This window comes from Triturus cristatus, chromosome 4_2 (assembly GCF_964204655.1).
Source record: "Triturus cristatus chromosome 4_2, aTriCri1.1, whole genome shotgun sequence".
Classification (NCBI taxonomy): Eukaryota; Metazoa; Chordata; class Amphibia; order Caudata; family Salamandridae; genus Triturus; species Triturus cristatus.
In genome coordinates, this window is record NC_140586.1 from 641,645,138 (window position 1) to 641,668,286 (window position 23,149).

At 44.0% G+C, this 23,149-nt stretch overlaps 1 protein-coding gene across 7 annotated transcripts in view; it reads right to left on the reverse strand.

Annotated features, from left to right (window-relative positions):
• Nucleotides 1-23,149, reverse strand: part of SGIP1 (SH3GL interacting endocytic adaptor 1) — a 1,140,118-nt gene that overhangs the window by 905,258 nt on the left and 211,711 nt on the right. For all 7 annotated transcript variants that reach the window (XM_085602350.1, XM_085602347.1, XM_085602346.1 and 4 more), the window contains exon 3: nucleotides 1,804-1,828. In XM_085602350.1, the coding sequence (XP_085458476.1) occupies nucleotides 1,804-1,828 (25 nt within the window). The remainder of the gene's footprint in view (nucleotides 1-1,803; nucleotides 1,829-23,149) is intronic.

The window sequence follows — 23,149 nt, forward strand, 5'->3', positions numbered from 1 at the left end:
GGAAAATTTCACAGATTTATCAATCCCTGGTTACTCACTGCTCCCCCACACTACAGAAGCTTAGGGGGGGACTGGGAAGAGGATGTGGGCACACTGGAGGAGGAGGACTGGACCGAGGCCCTGGCAGCCCCGCGTGGGGCGGCCATAGCGATGCGACACTGCCTTGTCCAGTTTAAATAACTCCACAGGGTCTATTTTACTCGAGTGCGCCTGTGGAGGGCAGGGCTGACCACCTCACCCGTATGTCTCCGCTGTGGTCGAGAGGAGGGTACATTCATCCACACAGTTTGGCACTGTATTTCCCTAGACCGCTTTTGGAGGTGGGTGTTTGCATGCCTCTCGGAGGTCCTGGGGTGGGAGCTCCCCGCACGCCGCAGCTGGCCTTGCTTCACGTCAGAGGGAATAGGAGGCAATATTTACAAGCGACACCTCATGCAGCTGGGTTTTACTCTGGCGAAACGTGATATCGCCAAGGCCTGGAAGGCGCCTCGGGCCCCATCGGTGGCCGCATGGAAGAACGGGCTAGACTTCTGCATGGGGCTGGAGCAACCTATCTTTGTAGCCAGGGGGTGTCCGCGCAAACATTATAAGATTTGGAAACGGTGGGCGGACTATCGGGGCCTGTTGCTAGACCCGCCATCAGTAGCAGAAGTTTATCTATTGGGATAAGTTACATGTCTATATTTGGACTGTGAGGGTGCATTGGGGGGGGACCCGGAGGGGTTCACCCTTCCCACTATATCTACAGGATGTGGGCATGAATATGCGGACCTTGTGCGATCAGGGGGGTGGGGTGGGGGTGGATGGGAGTTGGGGTATCCTTTTCAATTGTTGCTTTTTATACATTTAGATGTTATTTGAAAAAGTAAAAGTCATCATATTTGAGTGGTTTGATTTTGCAGTCTCCTCTGGGGTGCAGAGCTCTGCAATTTATGTGCAACTTGACAAATAAAAATTGTTTAAAGAAAAAAAAAAAGTTAAGGGAAGGCTGTGTTTATTTTACTTTAGTATCATCAGGCTGTAGATAGTAGGGCATAATAATGAGCAGTGCTCAGTCAGATTTATGTCCCAAGCTGGGGCACAGAGGGGAAGAACTGACGCTCTGAGGTATTTAACTCCTAAATAAAAGTCCTAGGCAACTCAATATTGGAGTATGATAACATACTGATGTTTCTGAATGTTTTTAAATGGGAGAAAATCAAAATAAAGAGTTAACAAAATTAAGTTAACTCTTCATCTTATTTTAATTTTCTCCCATTTCAAAGTGTCGCCTTTATAAACAGCAGGCCTTTTGCTTCCATTGGCCAGTAGACACAGCCGTATTTAGAAATGAAAAGTAGTAATTTGTTTTAGGAATGAGAGAAATTTGAAGTACAGAAAAAGATTGTAATCCTGTTATAGTGCCACTAGTCAAAGTATTTTGTTAGAATTATAGTATCTGACTCTATGGACCTTAGGCTTAAAGTCACTGAAGCTGGGTGTGGAGGTGTCTGGGAACAATGCACTATTTGCTTAGCCTTCAGTAGCTCATGATGATTTTCACTGATCAGAAGTAGCTCTCACTACTGAAAAGGTGGAAAACCCCTGTGTTAAGAGATAGAAATATATATATACACAGTTTCAAGAAGATGAAGATTGAAACAGTGTCTCCATTTGTCTACATTTAGCATATATACATTCAATACCAAGACAATTGATTGCCAAAGAATTGTAAATATGTACATATATTTATAGAGAGATCATTAAACGATTAGTAATGGCAGTACACAAAATACTTCATATGAAAAATAATAGGATACTTACACCGCCATCTCTATCTGGTGAGCCTCTGTAATAAAGAAAATAGTACATTATTTATTTGTGTGGATACATTGCTAATAAAAGAGCCGGTTATCTAATCAAATACTGCAAAATATCAGTATCTCATCCCCAAATATTTGCGAAATATAAACTAGCACATATCAATTGCCCAAATGGAGAAGTGTCAGTATTCTCTCATATAAAGAGCATGATGCAATTGATTTACAGCACAGGATTGGCTTCTGACCAATTCTCTATGATCCTTAAATCTCAAATAACACACAACAGTTCGGCAAAATAGACAAGTAAATTATCAGAAACAACTGACTGACTGAATAACAGGAATGCAGTAAAAACAGTTGAAAGGCACGTCTTGAACTTGAACAAATCAGGATAAAGCAGAATCAAAATAGAAACCTAGAGACAAATCTTTTTGGGCTGTCGGAAGGGACTCTAAACAAAGGTGCCACCATGCCCCAGACCAATTGGGTGGAGGACTATAAATATTTGGCTTAACACAGCAATAATTAAAGAAGGATTAAATCTGCACAAAATAAATAAAGCAAATAAAACAAACTTCTTGGTCTCATCTGAATTGTTTACACATTGCAAAAATTATGGTGTAGTCTGTTTTCAAGTGACTTGGTCTGTCAGTGGAGGTCTACCTCACAGTGCATGAATGCTCCTAGTATCATTCACAACCCTCCTTACCCCTGATGTAATCAAAACTGCAAGCTATACAAAAATATTTCCATAGATTCCTCAATTCCCGTTTAACAGTGGTAAAAGAAAATGCCTGACAGCATGTGCATGCCAGAACTGGAGTCACTGCTGAGCTCCCTAGGACTAGGACCAAGTCTAAAAACTGCTGGAGCGCTACGAAGAAGAGAAGTTGGTCTGCTGCCATTGGAGCAGAGGACAAAATCAACAACACTAGAAACTAGTTGACCGCCTGAATGATCGAAGTAGCTAACTGGATGAAAACCAACTGTCTCTTGCACAAGACAGACAGGACATAAGTAGTGATCTTCGGCAAGAACACCTCACCATGGGGACTCCAACTGGGTGTCAGCCAAACTTAGATACACACCCAGCACCCGCGCCTGGAAACTTTGAATAATCAGCCAGCAAACTTGGCATGACCGCACAAGTCAACGCTGTTACTTTATCCTGCTTCCACACCCTGAAGATAGCGAGAAAAATCTTCAAATGACTATCTAGCAACACTAGAAACCAGTCTCTCAAGCCCTAGTCACCAACAAGTTGGACTACAGTAAGATCCTCTATGCCAGGATCACCAAGTAACTCAGTAGAAGACAACAAACCATACAGAACTCTACAACCAGACTCATCTTCAACCTCCCATCAGAAACTCACATTACACCACACCTCCACTGGCTACTGATACCCAAACATGTTTATTTCAAACTCCTCACTCACATTCAAAGCACTCCACAACCTGGGCCCTACCTACCTGAACAGGCATCTCCTCACCAACCACCCAGACACCTACGATCCACAGGACTACTACTCTCACACATCCCATGCATGCACAGAACCAGATCAGGACGACTGAAGTTCTCTTATATTGCGCCTAAAGCGTGGCTCGGCATTCCACTCCACATCAGAGCCGCCTCCTCTCTTGAAATCCAAAACTCATGAAAATTTAAATAAAAAAGGGAGCTAGGTAAACTAAATTCTTCTTCATTGGCAGTGAATGGTAACACCACCAGTGACCATTTCACTCAGCGTCGAGAGATTGAGTGTGTTCCTGCCATACAATCTCTCTAACACTACCACTTGCAGCATGATCATTCCAATCCACAATGGGGTTTTCTGTGTTACATTCCCCTGCCACCTCATAGCGTTCGAAAACATACAAGACTCCCAAAGGAGTAATTTCAATAAAATTGAATTAATTATTTATGGGTAGTATCAAAGGAATGAAACCATCACTTCAATTAGAGAAGGAACTAACATTTTAATCTCAAAGTAACATGCAGGGTGTTAATAGAACCTTCTCAGTGTGGGGTAGCATACAGCTAAGAAAATATTTATTGCGCTTCACAGTTTTCACAATACTAAAACCGTGAGAATTAATAGACACAGCAAGGGCGCACACATACGGATATATGACCCCATATTTCTATACAATAGCTCATCTTGGTGCAGCCTTTGTTGGAGGCAGATGCCACTTAGCCGTATTAAATCCATTAAATAGTCGTTCTATTCCATCTAGCAGACATATTGTAGTTATATTAAGGATGATGTGAACTATTTATCAACGTTTTGGTCTCCTAGGTGAAATTGTAGATGAGACAATCCTCAGGACCAAGTGTTAAACACAAATGGAATATCCTCTATTTATATCCTAGTGAGAAAAAGTAGATCCTTAAAATTCTAGTTAAAATATAAAGATATGCAAAATGCCATAGAGGAGTGGTGTACTCCTCTATGGCAGAAGAAATGGGAAACAACCAAAATGTGGACTAGTCGCTCATAAGCAGCAGGCCTTCAAGTACCACTGCCTGCTGTGCAATCTGTGAATCACCACTAAAAACCATGCAACATATACAACTATATTGTGAAGGATGAACAATTACACCAGTAAAGTAACTCACCAAAAGGTTGTAGTGAATCATATATGAATATCACAATATCGTCACTTGGGGTTAGACGCAATAGCCTAAAGGTAAATAGGCTCTCTTACACTGATGAAAAAGTCTGAATACAAAAAAGTTACCCAATATTAGAACCAAATTCTTACTTAAACACAAACTTTTATATATATCTATATATACTCCACTTGTGCCTCGGTAATCCCACCACCGCCAAATCGAAGGGCGCGTCGGCGTTTCGGACCTCCGAGACTCGGTCCCAATATGCCACCAAATCCCACGAAAGGAGAGTCGACGCCGTGTCGTTCAGTTAATCCACTTTATTGTCAGCTGGTAATGTCAGACGCGTTTCGCCTGTCCCGCAGGCTTGCTCACTAACATTGCAGTAAAGTTTTTCTTTCAATTTAACTGAAAACTATGCCGTGTCACGTGAAAACTACAAAGCAATTGAGGGTGAAAACAGACTCGTAGTCTGAAATACATTTGAGGCATTTTTTTTTTCTTTTTTTTCACATCGTAAAACTTTATGCATTTTCATTCAAAGTTACGTTTGCAAGTGCAGTAAATGCAAATAGTTAAAAATCCTAATTACCCCATATATTACTGTGCATTTTTATGCTTGATTACAAACTTCATAGTTATCCAAATTTATTTAACCATGAGCGAACAATTCAATCTATGATAATCATGGTGATTATTGCATTATCTTTCGGATCTAGCCCCAGTGGGCTAAGATTGTCTATACCTTAATTTCATTAGCAATATCCTAAGACGGTCAAGTGACCAAAGAACAAATATTAACACTTTCATTGTCGTACCCAACATTTGGTTAAAATACATACGGCTACCGCCCCAGTGGGCTATTAACCAATTCATTATCGGGGTAGAGAGGAAAAAAGGAAAAAAGGTTTTGTTTACATAACAACTTAATCACAATACCTATTGACTGTTCATTATTTCCCTCTTGCTTATGGTGTAAATGAAATAAGACAGTTAAAAATATGGTCGTGAGGAAAATTACAGGTACGTATGGAGATCTTCTTCCATATTCAACCCCATCGGGGTTTTTGTATTCAATTTGATAATGTAGCTGGATTCCAGCTTGCGTAACATTTTTTGCCGATCACCTCCCCTACTGTTCACTGGTACAGCATCGATAACAAAGTAGGACAACCCTTTAGTATCACTTCTGTGACAACTTGCAAAATGTCGAGCAACTGGATAAGTTTTATCCGCATTTTTAATGGCTCGTATGTGCTGCAACACTCGCTTGTTAACTTGAAGAATCGTGCTGCCCACGTACTTGAGGCCACAAGAGCACTGAAGCACGTAGACAGCAAATTCAGTTTTGCAGGAAAATTGACCTTTGATTTTCTGTTCTTTTTTAGTAAAACCCGGAATATAACTGGAGGTATTCTTTCCAAAGGTACACGCCTTACATTTAGTACATTTTAAGAACCCATCTTTTTTCACTAGCCATGATTTACTTGTTTTTGCCTGAGTTTTGTTGGTTAGCATATTGCCGACTAGAGCCTGCTTGAGAGAACGAGCTCTTCTGAAGGTAATGAGGGGCCTTCTTGGCACCAATTTTCTCAAAATTGGATCATTGTATATAATGTGCCAATGTTTCTGCAGGATGTGTCTTAGATCATTTTGCTGGTTGTTAAATGTCATAATCATCCTGCATTGTAAATTTTCGTTCTTTTTGCTCTTATTTTTATTCTTATTAGGGTTAAAGAGTATTTCTTCCCTAGTACTCTGAGTAGCCTTCCTCATCGCTTCTTGAATGCACTCTTGAGATTATCCTCTCGCGGAGAATCTTCTTTTGAGGCATTCCAATTCTGCATCCAAGTCCATCAGCAGATCAGAAGTTAACTTTTTAGATTTAACAGTCTATACCCATCAAGATCAGTTGCACACTAAGTTGTTTCGCAAACCCACAGATGGGAACACGTTGCTCCATGCATCTAGTTTCCATCCAGCAAACCTAGTCAGGAGTATCCCCTATGGGGAATGCCTTAGAGCAATGAGAAACTGTAGTACCAAGCAAGACTTGGATGCAGAATTGGAATGCCTCAAAAGAAGATTCTCCGCGAGAGGATACTCTCAAGAGTGCATTCAAGAAGCGATGAGGAAGGCTACTCAGAGTACTAGGGAAGAAATACTCTTTAACCCTAATAAGAATAAAAATAAGAGCAAAAAGAATGAAAATTTACAATGCAGGATGATTATGACATTTAACAACCAGCAAAATAATCTAAGACGCATCCTGCAGAAACATTGGCACATTATATACAATGATCCAATTTTGAGAAAATTGGTGCCAAGAAGGCCCCTCATTACCTTCAGAAGAGCTCGTTCTCTCAAGCAGGCTCTAGTCAGCAATATGCTAACCAACAAAACTCAGGCAAAAACAAGTAACTCATGGCTAGTGAAAAAAGATGGGTTCTTAATATGTACTAAATGTAAGGCGTGTACCTTTGGAAAGAATACCTCCAGTTATATTCCGGGTTTTACTAAGAAAGAACAGAAAATCAAAGGTCAATTTTCCTGCAAAACTGAATTTGCTGTCTACGTGCTTCAGTGCCCTTGTGGCCTCAAGTACGTGGGCAGCACGATTCTTCAAGTTCACAAGCGAGTGTTGCAGCACATACGAGCCATTAAAAATGCGGATAAAACTTATCCAGTTGCTCGACATTTTGCAAGTTGTCACAGAAGTGATACTAAAGGGTTGTCCTACTTTGTTATCGATGCTGTACCAGTGAACAGTAGGGGAGGTGATCGGCAAAAAATGTTACGCAAGCTGGAATCCAGCTACATTATCAAATTGAATACAAAAACCCCGATGGGGTTGAATATGGAAGAAGATCTCCATACGTACCTGTAATTTTCCTCACGACCATATTTTTAACTGTCTTATTTCATTTACACCATAAGCAAGAGGGCAATAATGAACAGTCAATAGGTATTGTGATTAAGTTGTTATGTAAACAAAACCTTTTTTCCTTTTTTCCTCTCTACCCCGATAATGAATTGGTTAATAGCCCACTGGGGCGGTAGCCGTATGTATTTTAACCAAATGTTGTGTACGATAATGAAAGTGTTAATATTTGTTCTTTGGTCACTTGACCGTCTTAGGATATTGATAATGAAATTAAGGTATAGACAATCTTAGCCCACTGGGGCTAGATCCGAAAGATAATGCAATAATCACCATGATTATCATAGATTGAATTGTTCGCTCATGGTTAAATAAATTTGGATAACTATGAAGTTTGTAATCAAGCATAAAAATGAACAGTAATATATGGGGTAATTAGGATTTTTAACTATTTGCATTTACTGCACTTGCAAACTTAACTTTGAATGAAAATGCATAAAGTTTTACGATGTGAAAAAAAAAAATGCCTCAAATGTATTTCAGACTACGAGTCTGTTTTCACCCTCAATTGCTTTGTAGTTTTCACGTGACACGGCATAGTTCAGTTAAATTGAAAGAAAAACTTTACTGCAATGTTAGTGAGCAAGCCTGCGGGACAGGCGAAACGCGTCTGACATTACCAGCTGACAATAAAGTGGATTAACTGAACGACACGGCGTCGACTCTCCTTTCGTGGGATTTGGTGGCATATATCTATATATACACACTTATAAACTGTAAAGTATCAAAACAAATCGAAATGAGCCACAATAAAACCATAATTGGTCAAAGTGTCTCAATCGGATACAGAGTAAATACTGCCATCAATCTTACAGAATGGAACTCATTCCATGGAACAAACATCCGTGAGGTCTGTGTGTTGAAATAATCAACAGAAGGGTAGCATGCATGTGAGCCCATACGAAAAACAAATTTCATGGGTGTCATCTTGGATTGGATGGAAACATCCAGACTGAAGAATGATCTCTCTCAATACATTAATAACACTAAAATTCATAAAAACACTGTTGTGCCCTATGGAGACAGCAAGTCAATCAATCCTGCAACCTTTGGTTGAATACCATAACTTTTTGCATTGACTCATTCATATACAAGAGACAGTATGTCAGTGATCAAAGAAATAGATGGGTTTCCTTTTCACAAAAGACAAAATGTATTGGGACCAATGAACACAGGAAACTTATCTATAAACATTCCCCAAGCTGAAGCTCTACAAATCCTGAATTCGATCCCATTCCATTCTAGAGAGACTGACTAGGCCACTCCGTATGCCTACTTCATTTATCATTGAATGTGCAACTGTTTTTTAAAATATTTTCTTATAAGACAATAGCATATTGAGTTCTAGCGGCATATTTGCCTGCAAATTAACTTTTCTTAGAGAGACTATTTGTTGGCTAGCAACAGCTGAGTCGTACAGACACACTTCGTCATTGGGGCATCAATCAATGTGTGAGTATTTTGGCAGCAGAACTAACTTTAGGAAACTAATGAACACAAAACAAAAATGGAGGAGAAGCAACCATTATCTCGACCAATAGAAAGTGCAACTAACACTTAAGAAAATATTTAATATTTAATTACTTTTTTGCCCAGATTAAAGGCATAGCTATAGACACAATTTTTGCTTCAGATATAACTAGCCTATACGCATTGGCCTTTGAGAATACCACTGTCTATAGTGACACTAATCCCATTCACAACTCACATAAGGAAATGGCTCTTTTACACGGATAGGTTTATGATCTGGAGTGGTCCATAGACAGAGTTAGAGTTACTTCACAAAGGGCTTAATGGGCAAAACACTAATTTAAAATTCACTACAATCTACAGTACTAGCCTGATTAACTTACTAGATTTGACTATTACAGAGGACGAGGATATCTTATGTACCTTTCTATACACAAACCCAACTGCAAGTAACACATTGTTAAAATACAACAATCACACAAGGGATTTTAGGGATAATTTGCCATTAAGCCAGTTTTTAAGAAACAGATGTAACTGCTCAACAAAAAATGACTACTTCATGGAAGCAAAAATATTAGCATCAAAATTGATATCTATATTGGTTAGTCAAAAAAAGTAAACGGTACAATGACCAACACTACCCACCAAAAGTCAGAGGAAAAAACCCAAGACATCCATTTGATGTATGTTACTTCCTTTGGCACGGAGTCGACTGATATTTGAAAAAACATTGCATTATCAAACTTTTAATTGCCCTCAAAAGAGGTGGCAATTTAAAAGTGGCTGGCAAGAGCATATTAAGGAACCAGAAAAGCTACTTTAACACAAATGTGGGGTCTTGAACCCTCATAGGCCACCACTCATCTACTAATTGTATGGCATGCAATACAACATGCACAATAGAATGCTGCAATCTTAGTGGTAAAGAATGGAAATGACAACATGTTTTGTGCTGCACAACGAAGAATGTGATTTACAGCATTGATTAACCATGTGGGCTGAAGTTATCCGAACTGCACCAATAGTTTATAGGAATTCTACTGAAAGAGGTGACATATTTTATTTAGATATGTTAATATTGACCCATTCACACTTCCCATTGCCTTTTAGTATCTGCCACACATATCCATACAGCTCTTATAGATATCATGAGGGAAATGTTTCCAGAAAACTATCACCACCCCTTTCGATACCCTGAGAAACCCAGGTGCAGCACACGGTTAACTCCTTATTTGCCCATAAAACTCCAAGTGTGGCCAAAAAGGTGGTGTTCTTAAAGCTTAAGAATAACAGGATGATAATGTCCAGCTGTTAGTAAAACTGTAGCCTTACTGATCTTACTTAGGAGCCCTTTCACATTCCATAACCGGAGAGGTTTCCATTAGTGGCAGTGTTATGTGAGGTCTTAATCATTCCTACATGGAGAACCATATCTTAAGTGTTTTGCCGTTAATAATGTTTCACTGTCAAATAATTGCCTACTAACATTAAAGACTCCGTCCCCCTCCCACAACATTTCTAAACATGAAGTATCTATTGTCTTACATCCAGTGGCCTGAGATTGAGTGAACTATGATCTATTTCGACATTCCCAGATCTACCCAACTACCACTTAAGGTTATGTGGAAGGTGCTTCATCTATGGCGTATGATTATGCAGATCCCAGTACGTCATACTTTGTTTCATCCAGTGTGCAAGGTAGTTCAGCTGACGCTGGAGGATTGTCACTAATTTCGATCTCTGCACTAGATGATTCCCTTGTGGAACTCTGTGCAGGTCCCCCATGTCTCTGTATCAGACGCGGCTCTTTAGATCGGACACCTCCCGCATGCCCACTCTCTAGTCGCCTATGCCCGGTCAGCTCAGTTTTGTTAAGTGCCTTCCAATTTTCTACTCACACCCATGCCTACTCCAGCATGAAGTCAAAAAGGCATATTTTACAATAGAACCTGCAACTTAGCCAGGTACAGATGCATATATCTCCAGTCCATTGCATGCAACTTTCCCTGGATGTGCTCAAAGGTCATTTTTTGCTTTTGCATGAGATTGCTGTAATCGGGAAAGATCTGAATCTTGAAAAATGCATGCAGGGCATGAGAAAGAGGTGGATCTAGAGAGATTAATACAGGACCTCAGTTCTCTCTGATCACCTTCAGAGTTGTATCTTTGTCTTTATAATTCAGAAACTGGACAATCAGAGCTCCAGTCAGAGGCTTTGCACTTGGAACCCGGTGGGCTCTCTCGATTACAAAGCAGTTGGAAAGCCTTTCATTCAGGATGTCCTACTTCAGCCATTTTTCCAGGAACAGTTTTGGTCAGCCCTCTCTGCCCCTTCTGGAAATGCCAAAAATCCCAGGTCATCAAGAAGGAAGCACACCTCCGCATCCTGTAAGTGTCCCACCATTTCTTTGGCAGATGGCCTTATCTGTAGCACTGCATTCTGAAGCTCCTCAGTGCCTTCAACGTCAAATATGCAGCTCTCTTTCTCAGTGACTTGGTCAATTGCGTTTCTGAGGTTACATACATCCCAGCTATGCCAAACATGGTCTGTTCTTGACTTACAAATATCTTGTTTAATAAATTCTTTAGATGGCAAGTCTCCCGGACCGACTACGGCATCCCAGATGTTCATCACAACACCCACCCCCCAATGTCTGTGACGGCAAAAGTAGCTTTTATATATTTGGCCATCTAGTTTTATTTCTGTGTCGGTCCAGGAATATTTCTGGCCATGAGCCCAAGACTTTTGTAGTCTAGTTTGTAGATGTAGGATCCCAAACACCACGTGCAGTATCTCTACTCCTCAAGTCTGTTGTGTTGTAGGCAGGTGTATTAGGCAAGTCCTCTCACGAACGAGCAAATGTACTGGGACCATCGGGGTCCAAACACAATGTGTTTGCCCTGCTAGACCAAGGGGCTACACTGTGTATCTCACAAAGACTAAGCATCAGTGTTCAGTCTTATCCATCAAAGGGAAAAAGGAGGGCTGAGGTGGCCCAATACCCAAAGTCTCTGATCTTTGTCACACCCTCTTCATTATCCAAGATACATTTTGAAGAGCTGGCCGGGGTGTGCTTCTCTCCACGCAGAGTCAGAGAACAGTTCCTCTTCTGATCAATATTTCACCCTATGCACTGGTGGACATGCAGCTGGGAGTCCAGAAGACCTCCTCTAGTCCAGCCCCATGATTAACATAGGCCGACCAGTTCACAGCATAGTTGCTGCACTGTGGGAGAGCTGGCCAGCGGACTGCTCTTACACTTTCCTCCAGCTCTCCCAGACTTTACCCCCCAGATATGACTCACTTAATACGTTGGTCCACTCTCTGTCACAGCTCCATACAAAGTTGCCTCGCCCTTACCTCTTTTAGGTCTTTGCCACCAAGGTCTTGGCATCCTGGAGGAAGGAGGGGGTACAGGAGGAGTCCAGTACAGCTGTACTCCGTTTGATGCCCCTGTACCTCCCCATCCATGGGCAGCTAGCTGTCATTGCTTTAAGCCAACACCGGCCTCCTGAGCGCCCGGGTAGCTCTCCATCGTAGGTCCCTCTGAACAGCTTAGTCTTCTGTCATTTAAACACCACAAGCCACTTGCAATGCGATGCTCATATTGCTATGATGAAAGCTGACAAGAGGGATAAGCAAGCAGGATGACTGCGATTGAGACGGTGCTTCAAGGAAGCGTAACCGCCATGTTTTCGACCTAAGCTCAATGTTCTCATTAGGTCGAGCCTAGCGTTGCAGCGCATGTGCTGCTTGCTGTGTGAGGTATGGAGTATTCAGTATAGCGTGGAAGCTTCATGGAAGTTCAGCCCATCTTTTTCATTGGCTTAGGTCCTAAATGCTGGCTTCCAATTGGTTTTAGGCTTGTTAGTCCCTCCTCATGACGGCTATGTCCTCATTTGTATCCTTACATGGCTACGGGCCCCTTTACTCCCAACACCATCTTCTTCCCTACCATCCCCCCCCCCCCACCCGCGCAGTCCGTGACTTCTTGGCCCCCCCCCCACACCCGTTCTAGTCTTCTTGCCCACCCGCACTCCCTTTTCCAATGCAATAGGTCTCGCATAAATGAGACCTATTGCATTGCAAATGCTTGTTTTTAATTGAGCCCAGACAATGGCGGCTGCTTGTCTACTATGTCATAGGTCTCGCATTTAAATGCAATATTTTTTTAACATACTGAAAACAGATCCAAAATGAACACATTGTTTTTATTTTTGTTTTCGACACTATGTTAACGAAAGGAAGAAACGCGTTACTTACCTGTAACAGCAGTTATCCAGTATTGGTGTCTTTCATAGATTCACATGCCTGAATCATTCCCCGTCGTCGAGACGGGAGCCTCCGGTACATAGAAAAGTAATGTCCTATAGACATACATAGAGAAAAATAGGCCTAAGGGCCTCCCCTTAGTAGCCTATCTTTGTCCTTATGCAAAAAGGACCAAACTCTTAGAGCCAGCCAATCAGCTGTCACCTCCCTCTAGAACCTTCCTGACAGGAGGCTCAGTCCCTCAGATTTTCGTACACACCAAGCTAGGTAGGCGTAACATAGTTAGAGAGAGACGCGAGTCCTTCCAGGGGAGGCGGGAGGGTTGCATGTGAATCTATGAAAGACACCAATACTGGATAACTGCTGTTACAGGTAAGTAACGCGTTTCTTATCCAGTATTAGGGGTGTCTTTCACAGATTCACATGCCTGAATCAGAGTAGTCAGCAATACATTATGCACATTTCTGATGTAATCATGCCATATAGCTATTTTAGATAAAACACATATTACTATGCGAGTTTAAAACATTGGCATACATCAATACAATATATCAGCAAGAGATGTGTATACCAGGATGGCGGGATGTTGGAAGGCTCACCTCACTGGAATAGATGGCGAAGCACCGCCTGGCCCACTGCCGCATTCTTCGTAAGCTCAGCATCCAGGCAGTAGTGTCTGGAGAAGGTGTGCGGTGACTTCCACGTCGCCGCTCTACATATGTCCAAAATCGGCACTCCAGCTGATGATGTGGACATCGCTCTGGTGGAATGCGCTTTCACCCTGTCTCTCAAAGGCCGACCGGCCCCATCATGGCAGAATGCTATCGCTGAGGAGATCCACCGTGAGATGCTCTGTTTCGTTAGAGGCATACCCATCCTTGGCCTACTGTAGGCCACAAATAGCTGAGATGACTTCCTGAAGCGCTTTGTTTTGTCTATGTAAAACTTTAGACACCTTTTGAGGTCCAGAGAGTGGAGCGCCCTTTCTGCTGCCGTGGGAGGGTTTGCAAAGAAGGAACGGAGAACCACCGGTTCATTGAGGTGAAAGTCTGAAGGCACTTTCGGTATGAATTTGGGATTTGTCCTCAGCAGTACCCTGTCCTGTTTGAACTGCATGAAGGGTTCCTGAATGGAGAGAGCTTGAAGCTCGCTGACTCTCCTGGCAGATGTTAGAGCGAGCAGCAGAGCCGTTTTCCATGAAATGTACTTGATGGAAGCTCGATGAATGGGCTCAAAAGGGTGCCTCATGAGTTGGTTAAGGACCAAATTGAGGTGCCACGTCGGTGGGACCCGTCTAGGTCCTGGGAAGGACCTATATAGTCCCTTTAGGAACTGTTTGATAAGCCTACTGGACCAGAGAGACGGGCCTTTGTAAGTCCTGGTGAAACGTGAAATGGCCGCCAGATGCACCTTTATAGATGTATGCGCCAATCCTGACTGTGCCAAGTGAAGTAGATATGGCAATATCTGTTCAGGTGTGATATGGAGTGGGCGCAGGCCTTTCTCTAAACACCATACGCAGAATCGTTTCCATTTGAGAGAGTAGGTTGTGTTGGTACTGTCCGCTCTCGCCTTTGCCAGCACGTCCCTGCATTCCTGCGGGATGTTTAAATGACAGAACTCTCTGTGCTCAGGAGCCAGGCCGATAACCTGAGCGATTGCAGGCTCGGGTATTGCACCTGCCCGTTGGACATCGTCAGCAGGTTCGGGTGCTGTTTCAGACGAATCGTTGTCCTGATGGAGAGGCGATGAAGATCCGAGAACCAGTGCCGCCTCGGCCAGAACGGAGCAATTAGGATCAGGGTACAAGGCTCTGCCTTCATCTTCCTGAGGACCCTGGAAATCATCGGAAACGGCGGAAAAGCGTACGCAAATACGCTGAACCAGCCTATGGAAAAAGCATTTCCGAGTGACCTTGGTTGGGGATGCCAGCTTGCGTAGTTTGGGCATTTGGCGTTCTCCTTGGTGGCAAACAGGTCGATTGCAGGGACCCCCCATTCCGAGAATATCTGAGCTAGCGTATTCTCGTCGAGCTCCCATTCGTGGGAGAGGGATTTCTGTCTGCTTAGGGCGTCTGCAATGGTGTTGTCCTTGCCCGGGACATAGTCCGCCCTGAGAGTGATCCCATGGAGAACAAGCCAGTTCCAGATCTTTTGCGATTCGCGTGATAGAGTGAGCGAACGCGTTCCTCCCTGTTTGTTGAGATAGTGCATCGTTGTGGTGTTGTCCGTTCTGACGAGCACCTGGTAGTTCTGGATGCGTGGTAAAAAGGCTTGTAGCACCAGATACACAGCCCTCAATTCCAGGAGATTGATATGGAGATGCTGCTCCTGATCTGTCCATTTGCCGCTTACTCGGAGGTCCTGTAGGACGGCTCCCCAGCCTGCCAGAGATGCATCGGTGGTGATCACCAGCGGTGCTGCTGGAAGCAGGAATGGCAGTCCTATAGACAAATTCCTGTGATCTCTCCACCATTCCAGGCTCTTGGATATTTGTGTTGTTATCCTCACAATGTCTTCGAACGAACCTGTACTCTGAGTCCATTGGCTCGTGAGGGCTTCTTGCAATGGACGCATCCGAAGTCTGCAGTGAGGGATGAGGAGTTTACAAGAAGACATCATTCCTAGGAGTGATTTGTAGGTTCGAACTCTTAGGGACTTCCTTGATGCCACAGCCGTGGCCAGAGATATTATCTTGTTTTTCCTTTCTTCTGAAGGGAATGCCCTTGCGCATTCAGTGTTCAAGGTCGCCCCGAGGAAGGTGATGCTTCTTGTTGGGGACATATAGGATTTCTGGTGATTGAGAGTCAATCCTAGATGTTGAAAAAGATTGGTGCAGGCGTTGGAGGATTTGGTTGCGCCTGCAGCTGAAGGTGCCTTTACCAGCCAGTCGTCGAGGTAGGGGGAAGACTTGGTGACCCATTTGACGCAGGAAAGCTGCCACAGGTGAAAGGCACTTGGTGAAAATCCGCAGAGCGGATTTGAGGCCAAACGGCAGGACCTTGAATTGGTAGTGCTGTCCTGCCACCTCGAAACGTAGAAACTTTCTGTGCCCCCTGAGTATCGGGATGTGATAGTAGGCATCCTGAAGATCCAGCAATGTCATGAAATCTCCTTTTTCTAGAATGCCTAGTATTTCTTGGATCGTCACCATCCTGAACGACTGACTCTTGAGGAAAGAGTTGAGTGCCCTGAGGTCTAGAATGGGCCTCCACTTCTTCTCCTTCTTGCGTATAAGAAAGAAGCGGGAATAGAATCCTTTCTCCCTCTGAGACGATGGAACTCGCTCGATCGCTCCTTTCTTCAACATCGCAGATATTTCTCGGAGTAGCAGTCGCAGATGTTTGTGTGGGAACCTGCAGGGAGGGGTTGCAGGTGGGATGGTGGTGAATTCCAGGGAATGGTCGAATCTTATTAATTGAAGTACCCATCGATCTGTGGTGATGAGATGCCAATTTTTTAGGAAATGGGTCAATTTGCCTCCAATCTTTGATGAGGGAGATAGTCGCTGGACTGGCTGGAGTAACTGGTCACTGGCGTCCGCCGGTGCCCCTCTTCTGATTTTTACCCCTGAAATTTGATCTTCCATAAGAAGTCTGACGACCTTGTTGTTGTTTCTGCTGGTACTGGGATTTATTCTGGAAGGAATACGAGGACCTATTCTGATAGGATCCCCTGTAGGAGGACTGGCCTCTGGACTTGTTGCCTCGAAAGGACTGATTCCTTGCCGGTAAAGTACCAAGCGCTCTAGCCGTATCAGTGTCTTTGATTGCTTGGAGCGCCTCGTCAATTTTATCCCCAAAAAGGTGTTGGCCGTCGAAGGGCATGTCCAGCACCTTTGTCTGCACTTCCTGCCTGAACGATGTTGCCTTCAGCCATCCCTGACGGCGCAGGACTGCAGCCCCAGCCAGTTGACGAAAGCCTGTCATGGCCACATCTATGGCACAATCAATGATCTCGGCCGCCGAGGTTTGGCCCTCAGTAAGCAGTGCCTTGACCTCCTCTTGAACTGCGCTTGGCAGCTCTGCTATATATGGGGCTATATCTTCCCAAAGTTGGCGGTTATAACGCCCTAACAGGGCTATGGAGTTGGCAACCTTGATGGTCATTGCCGACGTGGTAGAAAACCTTTTACCAATCGTGTCCAACTTCCTGCCTTCCTTGTCTGGTGGGGCTGACAGAGGAGAGGAAGGGTTTCGAGAATTCTTCTGGGTCGCCTGGGTTACCACCGAATCCGGTTTCGGGTGCCCATTAAGGCAAGCTGGCGCCGTGGATGGAGCCTTGTACTTTTTATCCAGGCGTGGAACAACCGCAGGTACGGAGGCCGGCGTCAGCATCAGTTTCTTTCCCTGGTCCCAGAGAAAGTCAATAATTGGGATTGACTTCGTCGTCTTCTTGGTCTGCTCCTTGAAGTCATGCAAGAAGCACTCGGTCTCAGTCGATTCCATCACCATATGAAACCGCGTCGCTGCTCTTTCTACTATCTTATGGAAACCGCCAATATCCACTGGCGGTGAATCTGCTTGGCGCGGTTGTGGGAAAGGTGGGGAGGATGCCACATACTCCTCCTCCTCATCCTGATCCGTCTGGTCTTCCTGGACTTCCCCCTCTTCCATCTCTTCAGCCTCCTCATCCGATGACTATCACCTGAGGAGGCACTTTCTCCTGGCCGACCTGGGTAGTTGGTCGTGTTTGAGTTGGGGCTGTCTTTGGTGGATTTGTAGTAGGCATCGGGCCCCCTGTCTCAAGCGCCGGTGATTCCGGGAAACGTTGTTTGTAGTCCCGGATAAGGTATTTGAGGTCATTAACAATCGACAGAGGAAGGCATACCATCGGGGTGACCTCCGTGCGAACCTGCTCCCGGACAGGGAGTTCCTGGTAGCTCATTTCCTCCTGTTCTTCGTCCGTGCTCTGACATTTGACGTGCAGCTCAGAAGGGGAAGTAGCCTGATCCAGGAGTTCTTCTTCAGACTCCTCACTCTGAAGAATCTCCATAGGCAAATGAGTTTGCACCTTACTTGGAGACGTTGTTTCTGGTGTAATCTGTTGACTGGTCAGTTTGCCAGATCCAGGACCCTGTACAGGATCCCCTGCCGTCGTCCCTGTTGTTGTCGACGGTGGTAGGGTCATAGACGACGTTCCTACTAGTTTAGATTTCCTCCATGGCTCAGAAATATCTATGGACGACGACGATTCCCCCGTCGACGGTGTCCCCGCCGACGATGTTTTCCTCGTCGTCGACGCCTTCGTCGACGCCTTAGTCGTCGTCGACGCCTTCGTCGTCGTCGTCGTCTGCGTCGTCGACTCCCCCGTCGACGGGGGGGCTCCTCATCGACGATGTAGTCGTCGACGGGATAATCTCCGTCGTCGACGAGGTCTTGGACGTCGACGACGGCTTTAGCAGTATAACAGATGAAATAGGTGTACCTGCTGTCGACGATGAAGGGGTGGTCGTCGTCGACGAGAAGACTGACTACGCAGTCGTCGTTGACACAGTTGTCGTCGCTGTGGAGACATGACCTGGCGCCCCAACCCTTTTTTGCGCTGAGGAGGTTGTCGCAATTTTGCTGGCCGACTGGGTAGGCTTCTTAAAAGTCTGAGCGTCCTTGTCAGACACTGAAGATTTTGAAGATCTTGCCTCTGAAGACTTCTTGTGTGCCTTCATAGGAGGAGTGTCTGAGGGGCCAGGAGACGTAACTCTCGGCCTCTTCAGGGAGACTTGAGAGGTTCTTGAAAAGCTTTCCTCTGAGGATACCCCACTCTCCCTGTCCTTAAGCCTGTCCAGCCAGATAAGCAGACGACCTGCTCTGTCCCTCAAGGTCTTGTGAGGGAAAGACCTGCATACTTTACAGTCCTTAGGCACGTGGTCTGGATAAAGGCAATATAGGCAGAGGTCATGTTTGTCGTCCACATGGAGCCTCTTCTTCCCACATGAAGAGCAGGCCCTGAAAAGGGCTTTCTTCTGGGATTCAGACATGCCAGAAGTTTTAGAAGAAAGAAATCACTCACTGCGGTAATAAGTGGCCTGAAGCAATCACAGTTCAAGTCCTTGAAGAAATAAGTCACTTTAAAAAGTGAACAATCTGGTTTGAAAGAAATCCTGAGGAGAACTCAGGCTGGAGACTCCCTAGCACAACGTGCGGTAGAAAATCTGAGGGACTGAGCCTCCTGTCAGGAAGGTTCTAGAGGGAGGTGACAGCTGATTGGCTGGCTCTAAGAGTTTGGTCCTTTTTGCATAAGGACAAAGATAGGCTACTAAGGGGAGGCCCTTAGGCCTATTTTTCTCTATGTATGTCTATAGGACATTACTTTTCTATGTACCGGAGGCTCCCATCTCGACGACGGGGAATGATTCAGGCATGTGAATCTATGAAAGACACCCCTAATACTGGATAAACAGAATCGGATTTGGTGCAATTCGATTGCCATCTAGCGTCTTTGGGTGGAAGGACATGGTTTGCTGTCTGTAATAATTTAATTTTTTATGCCTTTTATTTACCTAACTTGAGCATTGGTGCGCTTTTTCATTGAGGGGAGAGGCGTTTGTGTAGCGCAGACTGCACATGTCACGCCTACACTTCTAAAACCGCAGAACTGGAGTTCATTTATTTTGAAGATTCAATTGCGGCGCTTAAATGGCTTGAGCCAGATAGACAAGAGCTGTTGTTTATAAGAGTCACGTTTTCAGTCTTGTAAAACTTCAGTAGAAGGTGTTTTTAAGGGTATGTGATAAAATTGCAAAGTTTTTCTATTCTGAGATAATTCGGCCACCTTGGTAGGTTGCCTGCACTGCGATTGCTCTTGAAGTGCGCTTCTGTTGAAAATGAAAGTCTTCCATCTTATCTAGTCAGGGGACTGTATTTTTAGATATTGAATGTATGCTTTTTAAAAACCACACAGTCAGCTAAATTCTATAAACAAACACATTAATAAACAGCACCATCATAAACATAAAATCGTACAAATAGTGCATCAAGGGCTCAATTACTGAATAACTTGAGCACTATGCATTATGATATCAGAGCGGTATGGTGCCCTGGGCCAAGTTCAAGGGGGAAACCTTCTGAGGACCTGAGAGGTCTCAGTCAGTGCAGACAGACTGAGTGCTGGAATGAGACTTCATATCAGCTGTTCAAGCTTTTTTATCAATATTGGCTGTGACAGATACCACACAGCATGGACCTTCGCAGGACTACACAGGAAGGAGGGTGTAGCTCTCAGGTATTGGGCTGGAAGAGCGCAGGTGTATATTCCCCCAGCCCACCGGGCAACATTAGAGTTTAAAGTGTGGGACCCACGAAACATGTACATGGTGCCCTTGTCCTACACACTCCATGCATAGCATGCAACTCACCACAAACTAGAAGGGCATAGAAAGAAACTCCACTGTTTAATATACGAGAGGCTAGTAAGCCCCCCCTCTCTTTCGGAGGGGTAGCAGGCAAAAAGACCTGTGCACTTAAACCCTCTAATCAGATTACCACCATCCATTAGTCACTTCATAGACTGGGTTAAAATGTATACACGTTAGGCACTCTTTGTGAGCAACGTAGTGCAGCAAATTTAAAAATTGGCAAGATATGGAACCCACTACCTACTAGACTAGGAATAAACTAGAACCAACTGGAGTTTCGTAGAGTGTTAAAAGCCTGGCCCTTACCACTCTCTTAACTACTAGAGTGAAGGAGTCAAAGAGTTAATATCCACATGTATGACTGAATCTACTCTCACACTTCATCAGCTTCTCATACGGCTATGTGGTGCCACACCACGCTTGGAGCCAGGCCCGGTTCTAGCTATTAGTATTGTAAATGACCATGCTTTATAATTATGTTTTAAAACTCTTAACAAACAAAAGGTTTTGTCATTTACAATGCCAATAGCTCAAACTCACGTGAATGCGAGACCTATTGAACGGCAAATGCTTCTTTTTAAATAGGAAATGCTCCAAGAACGCCATTCATGATTTTTTACTTTGAGCAAATAATTGTAAAATGTGCTGTTATTTTGTCCAGCTGAGAAAAAAGGTGGAGTCCTAGGTTTCCAATCACAAATGTGAAAATGAGAATGATTACATTTTAGAGAGCTGTTTAATAAAAATATATATATTGAACTTTCTTTTACATCCGTCCACAAGTCATTTTAATACGGCTGTATTAGCTGATTCAAGTAACTATTTCATACTCAATGTATAATTTGGAACTGAAGTTTGCAATCAATAATTCTTTCCAAAAGAAAAAAGAGCTGGGTCGGCAAACAGAGCTACTATCAATCAACTGTGGAACCGCCTTTCAGCTGTGGACACACTTAAGTTGTTAGAATGAATAACTGCCATACTTAATATTAGAATTCTCTTGGGCACAATGCTTTGCATTTTTTACCAACTTAAGTAGGGGTGCCCTGGAAGGTCTGTAATCAAGTAGCCACCCTAGATGAATAAAGGTTTTCTGTGTTATACCATCACTCCCCATTTTGACCTCGTCACTTAAAAGTCTTGCTTTTAGTTTTTACGATAATAACAATGAGCGTGATTTTTGTTTGTTAAAATATAGGACGAGTTAATCCATTTATAGAGCATGACAACTGTACAACATGTGTACTGTAGTTGAAAAAGGAAGCACTATATTGTCAGTATATTTTTTTTAAATGTCTTTTTTTAGTTTCAGCCACACAACCTGATGGCAACATAGTCAACAGTAACAACAAGGTCACAGTTATACAGAGCACTCATGTGCAGCACCATTGATATCAACTCCACACTGTACATACATTGGCATATGCATGGAAAGCAGGATGATATTTTACGCCCATGCCACCTCTCCCTGTGCTCATACAATTCTCCATTTTATCCTATCCTCAAAGCTTGGGGAGAGGGGGGTGTCACAGGACGTGAACTCTCTGACTGCACTTCTTCAGCTCCAACATTCTGGTTTCAGCTCCCTCGTCAGGTTCAATGTAGTGACCTTTTGACTCCACTCCACTCCACTCCACTCCACTCCACTCCACTCCACTCCACTCCACTCCACTCCACTCCACTCCACTCCACTCCACTCCACTCCACTCCACTCCACTCCGGTTAATGTGGAGAATGGTACCATAGACTACAGCTCTCCTACATACCCTAACCTACAGTCCTCCTGCTGAATGCGAAATGTCAACAACGTGCTATGCGGGAACGGATGATGATGCTGGTTATCACAAGCGTGCTTACTGGTAACAGCCAATAGGATGTGATTGCTGAAGAGAAGGACGATTTGGCACACAAGAAAAGGAAATTAACATCAGTCTATGAAAGGAGGAAGATCAGGCATACGTGGGGAGATTAGAAGAGAGGAAATACTGGGACAGAAGGAACGTAGAACAAAGGCACAGAGTTAAGGCAGAGCAAAGGCACAAGGGAGCAGCAGTCCAGATGTGAGAATCAGAGGCACAAAGGAGAAGGCTGGGCCAGAGCCACAGGCACGCATAGGAATTAAAGCCACAGATAGGAGGCAAAACTGAGAAAATTGAGTTTAAACTCCTGCCCCAAGAAAATCCAGATCCTGTTTTATTTGGTGAACACTACAGACGATGCCGGATACGTTCAAATACATAGGTATTCAAATTTATAGAACCCCACAAGACCTAATCGACGGCAACATACTGAAGGCGATCGCTTCCCTTCAGAGGCAGGTCTGCTTTTGGGTTTCCTTACCACTGTCAGTGATGGGAAGAATTGCACTTTCTAAAATGGTAATGCTTCGTCTATTATACTATTTTGCTAACTTACCTGTCGTGATTCCGTCTTCCACTTTTAAAACTTTGCATACATTACTGATTGAACTTATTTGGGGTAGTGGCCGTAGAAGAATAGCGTTGGCAAAATTACAACTGTGTCCGGAGGAGGGCGGTGTAGACGCGCCTGATTTTAAGGCGTATTGCCTGGCTAGCCAACTACAATGGTTCGCCTACTGGTTAGCGAGTCGTTAGCTGCAGAAAATAGAATATACTCCTCGACTCTTGCACCAGGGCACTTTGCACAATATGCTCTTACCCAGGGTTAGGATTC